Source organism: Fundulus heteroclitus, chromosome 21 (genome assembly GCF_011125445.2).
Source record: "Fundulus heteroclitus isolate FHET01 chromosome 21, MU-UCD_Fhet_4.1, whole genome shotgun sequence".
NCBI classification, from domain to species: Eukaryota; Metazoa; Chordata; class Actinopteri; order Cyprinodontiformes; family Fundulidae; genus Fundulus; species Fundulus heteroclitus.
In genome coordinates, this window is record NC_046381.1 from 14116593 (window position 1) to 14123798 (window position 7206).

The 7206-nt window shown below is 40.4% G+C and overlaps 1 protein-coding gene across 1 annotated transcript; it reads left to right on the forward strand.

Annotated features, from left to right (window-relative positions):
• The first annotated feature begins 2136 nt into the window (after positions 1-2136).
• ccdc58 (coiled-coil domain containing 58) lies at positions 2137-5882 on the forward strand. Its single transcript, XM_012880168.3, has 5 exons — positions 2137-2272; positions 4513-4638; positions 4727-4873; positions 5406-5465; positions 5555-5882. Exons 1-5 carry the CDS (start codon positions 2222-2224, stop codon positions 5600-5602), a joined length of 432 nt encoding a protein of 143 aa, XP_012735622.2. The 5' UTR covers positions 2137-2221; the 3' UTR covers positions 5603-5882.
• The last annotated feature ends 1324 nt before the right edge of the window (positions 5883-7206 follow it).

Below are 7206 nucleotides of genomic sequence, written 5' to 3' on the forward strand. Positions count from 1 at the left end.
CCACAACGCAGACGCAGGAGACGCAGCGTTGGCTCAAGATGGCACGTCAACATGGCCGCCATATTGTGAGAGGCATTTTTTGTTGCGACTGATAAGCTGTTAGTGGGGCACAGTGGTGGAGAAAGTACTCATACAATGTACTTAAGTAAAAGTACAAATACACAGACAAAAATTTACTCAAGTAAAAGTCAAAGTACCACATTATTATTTTACTTAAGTAAAAGTAAGAAAGTACAAGCTTTTAAAACTACTTAAGTATTTAAAGTAAAAGTACTTGCCAACCATAATACCTAACGGCTTATATAATGTCATTAAGTGTACCTATCGTATTTAGTTTTAATAAATCAGTAATGTACCATTTTAATGAGCAATGCTGCAGATAAAGCATGTTTTTATTGTGTTTACCCCCTGTGACAGTTTAGATTTAGATATTTTATTCTATACATCAGAATTCCAGGGATCGATATCGATAGCGTTTAGCAACTTAACTTACCTCAAAAAAATGTTTTTAAATTTGATGGTGAATTTTTGAAAGATAGAATTTCATGCTTTCGGGGAAGGCAAAGGCGGCATTGGAATCTCCAGGAAGCGTTTTTTGACCCAGTTATTTCAAAGAAATCTTTTAAATAAGGCCATGGGTGGGGCAGGTCTTCTGGAGGATGACTATCCTTGGACTCCATTCTGGGAGTTAATGATTCTGCAGGTCCTGCATACTGTGCTTTGGATTGGTTCAGCGGACTGATTCTGCTCTCGCCATTGGATACTTTCAAACTAACGAACAAATCAAAAAACCGAAATGCGTCTTGGATGTAACGAGTAACGAAACGCTGTATAGAAATGTAGTGAAGTAGAAAGTACAGATACTTACTGTTAAATGTAGTGGAGTAAAAGTAGAAAGTATCCATTATTAAATCTACTTAAGTAAAGTACAAATACACGGAAATTGTACTTAAGTACAGTAACTAAGTACTTGTACTTCGTTACTTCCCACCACTGGTGGGGCAGCACAGGAGACTTAGAGTTTGAACACAACACACTGACTTAAAATCTTCCGATTCAAGTTGTACACGTTTATTGCGTGTCCACCCACAAAAAAGAAGAAGAAAAAACATTTTCAAAATGGACTCTGTCATTTTATGTTAACTTTTCTTTGTTTTTCTTTCAAATTATAGTTAAAATGGGGGTCATGTTTACTGCTCCCCCTTTACCGTAATAACACCAGTGCAGGTTTTTAAAACATTTTTTTATTGTTTTACTATTAATTGTGAAACTCTTTGTGATCTTTAAGGTTTTATATTAAAGAAGGTTTACTTGTTTACAGTTTTGATGACAAACTTGCCTGAAACTCAAGAGTTCCTCACAATGACTTGTGCTGTAATCGTGGGTCCCATTTGAACACAGCTTTTTTAGCCGTTTAAAAGAGGGATTGCCATGCCATGCCTACAGTTTGAGACATACCTAACAAAATGTAATGGCTGAGAATGATCCCTGAACAGATAGTCATCCGAGATACAGTGCCTGTAAATGGTGGCATGCAGGCATTCCTGGGTGGCTGACACTGCCATGTTACAACCATAAGGTTTGCTTTGCTGCTCTGCATGGCCCTTCTCCTTGTGGTTCCTCCTGTTAACAGTTGTATCAGAACCACAATGGCCCAAACCTCAGACAACTGTAAGTTTTAAAGTCGTCCACATCCATAACATGTTTCACATGAGAGAGTTTAGTCAGAAGTCATATGGTAATGTTAGAACTGATTCAGAGCCATTTTAGATTATTTTAGATGCATCCTCTGTAGCTTAACTGTATTTTCACAATCCAAAAGTCTATGACAGTGTTGTCTGTGGGGAGCAGTTTTTTTTTCTTATACCTACAATAAACAGATGACCAATTTAACTATTATAGTTTAATCCGAATTAATTGCACAGTTCCCCTTTGTTTTTTCTGTCTTATATGGATTTGTTCAGATTAGTTTCAGTCATTCATATTATTTGTAATAGAAATGAAATTAACATTGCATTACTGTGTCTAAAAACAACGGAGCAGTTTCTTTTATTTGGAAATTTGCCACCAATAACATGGCGGAGTTGTTGGAGGGACGTTTCCTTTCAGCCAGATGGTGCCTGATGAGAACTCTGCACGAAGCGAATTAAGCGACTTTCCGTTCAGGCACTGTTTTGAACAGCCGTCTCGACTGGCGCTGTGAAGGACCCTACAGTCCAATATGGCGGCGCCCGATGAGACTTTAAACTGTGAGGACTTTTCCATGTTTCAGGTAATTTCAACCAAATGGATTAATTCTTTTTAGGCAACACGCAGCGGGGTGAGAGGTGGATCGGAACCCTTAATTTTCGCCGGGTGTCGTGGCCGGTTCCGTGTTTCCTCTGTTATGTGACCCTCCTGATCCTGCAGTGATCCAGACTGGATTACAGAACTGGACACTGGGAGCATTTGTGCTTGGGGTTAGCAGCACAAGGGAGTCCTGATCAGGTGACCCGGGTCTGCTTTATCACAAAGTTATCAGCGTGCCCAGTCCTTGATTATAAAGCACACAGTTTGCATTCGGGTCAAATTACTTGGGAGAGTTACACAAGTCCTAAAAGTAACCATCATTATATCACCAAGCTGCACATCACAGGAAACACACATGTGATTCAAATCACAGGTTGACGTTTTGTTTCGATTTTTTTTTTTTAAGGTTGATGCAAAAACAAATTATATCAACAGTCGTGTAATTAGACTTTTTAACTAGTAGGACATTACAAAAGTTTTCACACCCCTTAAACTTTAGGAAAAAAAAATCAGACGGTTGTGTAGTTAGAGGGAAATCGTTGTTTTTCTAAATTTCTTACAAACTTACAAGATGTGGCGATTGGCAGTCCCCTTTAATACTGCCAAAATAACTCTAGTGCAACAAATCGGCACCTAATTAGTAAACAGTTGTTTGCTGAGTATCTCGATGTCGGCAAATATTAAGGTGATCTGCAAAGGCCTCATGAGATCTGTGGAGTTTAAAGTAGCATCCCAAGCCGTGGACATCTCCCTAAACACTGTTGAATCTGTAATCTGCAAATATAAAGGAAATGGCCAAACTGCACACCTACCAAGACACAACTGTCCTCTTAAGCTAACAGGCTGGACAAAAATAGCATTAAAGGGTCTATATCATGCAAAATCAACTTTGCTTTTAACTATGACAGGATGCCACTCCTTCATCAAAAGCACGGCCAAAGTGGTATTTTGCTTGAGTGACCCTGCATGGGGAGAGGCGGCGTCACTGAAGCAACCATGTTTCTTCCAGGTTGGATAAATAGGACCAGAAAACGTCTAATATATTAGAACAAATGAATTCTCTGTAATGCCAAAGGCAATATATCATCATATATATGCCTATAGTTGACTTTGGAAGGCTTAAAAAGCACAATATTGAGCCTTTAATCGTATAAACAGCCAAGGAGGCCATGGTAACTCAGGAAGATCGTCAGACATTTGCAGTTCAGGTGGTATAATCTGTTGCAAATGCGACCATTAGCCGTAAACATGTTGAAACTGGCAAAACAGAAGCTCTTCTAAAAGAAACCCGTGAAAAGTCCCACTAGCAGTTTGCCACATTCCGTATAGTGAAGACAAATGTGAAAGAAGGTAGTTGTGTCAAATGATACGATATTTATTGTTGTGATTTACACCCAAAAGTTTGCGTGGCAGAAAACCAACTCTGTCTGTATGATTTGATTGAATTTGACTTTGTAACGTGCCTTGAGATGACGTGTTGTGAATTGGCGCTACATAAATACAATTTAATTGAACTCTGCGCATCACAACAAACAAGTCTGTGAAACATAGTGGTGGCAGCATCATGCTGTGGGGATGCGTTTGTTCATCAAAGACAGAGAAGCCCGTCTGAGTGGATGGAGCTAAATACAGATAAATCCTGGAGACAAACCTTTTTATCGGGTGTAAAAGCCATGGGAGTGAGACGGAGGTCCACCCTCCAGCAAGACAGCAGCCCTAAATGTACAGCAAGAGAAGCACATTCTTCTTTTAGAATGGCCTAGTCAAAGTCCAGACCTTAGTCTAAGAATCTGTGGACCTGACTTGGAGATAAATTGTCCTTTTACTCACTCCTTATTGTGTCTGGCTCAACTGGAAACGTTTAGCTAAGAATTGACAATATTCATTTTTCTCTATGTATAAAAAAACTTACAGAGACTAAAACAATAACTTAAAAGACCAACTAGTGACTCATGGTGGCTGAATACAGAAAACACATCATGTTTTCTGAACTCTTATTTGTAAAAGTGATTTAAAAAAAATACAAAGTTGCTTCCAACTCATAATTGCACACTACTTTTGTGTTGTTCTGTCACATAAAATCCCAATAAAACAGATTAAAGTTTTTAGTTTTAACACAATTCACTGTGATAAAGATTAAGGGGAGGCTGTGTTCCTGAATGTCTTTAACCTGAGCTAAAATGAATCCTTTGAACTGTAAGTTACGACGTCTTCATTTCTCAGGAGGGGTTGAAGGCGATGCGCACCATAGACGACCGCATCGTCCACGGCCTGAACACTACAGTGCCCACGGCGTCCTTCTCGGGAAAGGTGGACGCCACGCAGACCTGCAAAGAACTTTATGAGTCGGTGAGTGAAGACAACTAAACGGTTTTAAAACTGGGAACTTCTCGGGTCTCGTAACTTTCGTCCCGCACCTCTGATCCGCATCTCACAGTTGATGAAGGCTCATCTGAGTAGAGACAAAGCCATCAAGGCCTGTATAGCCCAGAAATCCGAGGTGGTGGCGAAGCTGCGGGAAGAGCGAGGAAAGGACAGCGAGGATCTGAAACTGCTCAAACAGCTTCGAAAGGAGCAGACCAACGTAAGCGAGAGCGGATTCAACCTAAATCTGTGTAATAATATAGCATAATAGGTTGTGTTTGGCCTAGAAAAGTGCATTCTTAACCGCTTTAGCTGGAGTCTTTTTGTTTAATTCTTGGTTAGATGTAGTGTGCTAACACAAGTGTGTGAGCGGTTAAACCCTGCGGTGGAAAACCTGACTCAAGGCTGCACAATATTAGAAAAGTCGCAGTGGCCATGATATTGGTAAATGTTACGATAACATTTGCGATATTTGTGCTTCCGGCACTCTGTGACGTTTAGCATTTTGGGCAATGATGTTTGTTTCCCTGGTGGGGGCATCTGCTGCTGCCAGTCTCTCTCCAACCGGCTAAATATTACATTAGCATATGACTATTGCACACACTGATGTTAGGATGACGATATGTTCGTCATATATGTGTAGACTTGACCTGAATGTCTGTTGCTGCTGCCATGCTTTGCTTTTTTCTTTTTTTTTTTTTGTGGCAACTCAACTACTGCTTCATCCTTCTCTTGTGTCGTCCTGCCTCCAGTTAAAGCTCATGCAGTCGGAGCTGAACGTTGAAGAAGTTGTCAACGATAGAAGTCTGAAGGTACAAAAAGCACAAGTTTTATTCTTATGTTTGTTTTGACAAACTGTAAAACTTTGACGTTACTCGCGGTTCTCTTTTTCCTTTTTTAGGTTTTCCTTGAACGATGCAGAATCCACTACCTGCCTCCAAAGGTGTAGTGCAGATCCCTCTGAGGAAATTGAGCCTCTTCGCTCTGCGTTTGAACCCAGGCTGGAGCTGAGCGCGTGGCAGCTGCTGCTGCTGCTGCTGCAGAGAACCGACCGCGGGACGCTCGTCCGAGACCAGACCAATCAGACCTCCTCTCCACTTCACCCGTTTTCAGTGTCATTATTGAAAAGCAGAACGATTGCTGTAAGAGTCATCTTTGTTATTCACAAGGAGTATTGTACAAAAGCTTTTTTTAAAAAAAACAAAAGATAATGAACTGTTTTCAAATGACTTGTGTCGTCTGTGTTTTATATCATTTGCAAGGACTTTGGGAAACTTGGTACTCCTGACAGGACCTGAAGTGGATCCGATTACTTATTTTGTTTCAATAGATCTCTTTATTGTTGGTGCTCTGCTCATATTTGAAATTAATATACTTTATACAGACAGACCGTTCTCTCAGAAGGACCTTCACAACCACCACTAATGAGGTCAAAAACCGTTTGGCTTGTTCCAAATGATTACAAAAGCCTCTGCTATATAGTGTTTGCCCCCTTATGGTTTTCTGTTAAGTTCTTCTTTTTGTCAGATTAAATGTATCACATCGTCCCAGCCTAATGTGAAAAAGTAATTTCCCCCTAAACCTAATAAGTAGGTGAGACCCCTTGGTGACAACAACTACCATCAAGCAACAGCGAAAACAGTCAGCGAGTCTTTTGCGTCGCATTTTGTCTCGCGTTTCTTTGGGAAGTGGTTTCTGACTATGATCAGCATATTTATGGTCATGCCACAGAAATGTAATTAAATCTAGGTACTGACTTGGTCTATGATTACCAAAACCTTCGTCCTTTATGTTCAGAGATGGACTTGCTGTTGTGCTTTGGATAATTTCTTCTTCCATGACCAAAGTCTTTTAAGATTTAGATCACAAACTGTTATTCTTCTTCAGACACTTCTGACAAATTATTTATTTCAAACCTGTAGGAACTTTTTATGCAATCCTGGAGTGATGTTGGTAGCCTGGCCTCTCTTGGGTTGCTTCCCCACAGTTTTTTTTTTTTACATTTATGTAAAGTGGCTCTAACGTTTTTCCTGGAGTCCCAATGCCTTACAAATGGCTTTGCAGCCCTTTCCAGAATGACAGTTGTCCAGGACTTTGTTTCCCATCCGTCCTTGTTCTTCCTAGTTTTCTCTGCTCCAGATTAAGACGGGGTGTGATGCTGTTTGAGATCTTTAGTCTTCATCACATTTTGACACTTATTTCTCCATCTATAAATCAGGCATAAATGGGAACTGGGTGCGGCTTGTGAAACAGAACCAAAAAAAGGACGATGACCCAGAGGTCATTCTGTTGTCCTGTCTTTGTTGTAATGCATCTTATGCCTTCAGTACTGCTCAATAAACACCATGAACAGCTTCAATGATATTTGGACAGGCCTGGTGAAGGTCAACCTCCACAGGGAACAGGTTTGACTTTGAGCTACGAACGTAAACATCTCTTCCTTCTGTTGTACCAGGACCAACTAGGCCTTGCAAGTGCACAAACTCTATTGAAGGTAAAGAGCAGGTCCACTCATCGTGGCCATGGAAAAAACATTTAAAAAAAAAAATCAGC

Excerpts from the sequence above, each read along its gene's own strand:
- ccdc58 (XM_012880168.3), top strand. The coding sequence starts at position 2,222 with ATGGCGGCGCCCGATGAGACTTTAAACTGTGAGGACTTTTCCATGTTT. Across the intron at positions 4,639-4,726 it reads GCAAAGAACTTTATGAGTCG|TTGATGAAGGCTCATCTGAG; the intron begins GTGAGTGAAGAC and ends CGCATCTCACAG. Across the intron at positions 4,874-5,405 it reads TTCGAAAGGAGCAGACCAAC|TTAAAGCTCATGCAGTCGGA; the intron begins GTAAGCGAGAGC and ends TCCTGCCTCCAG.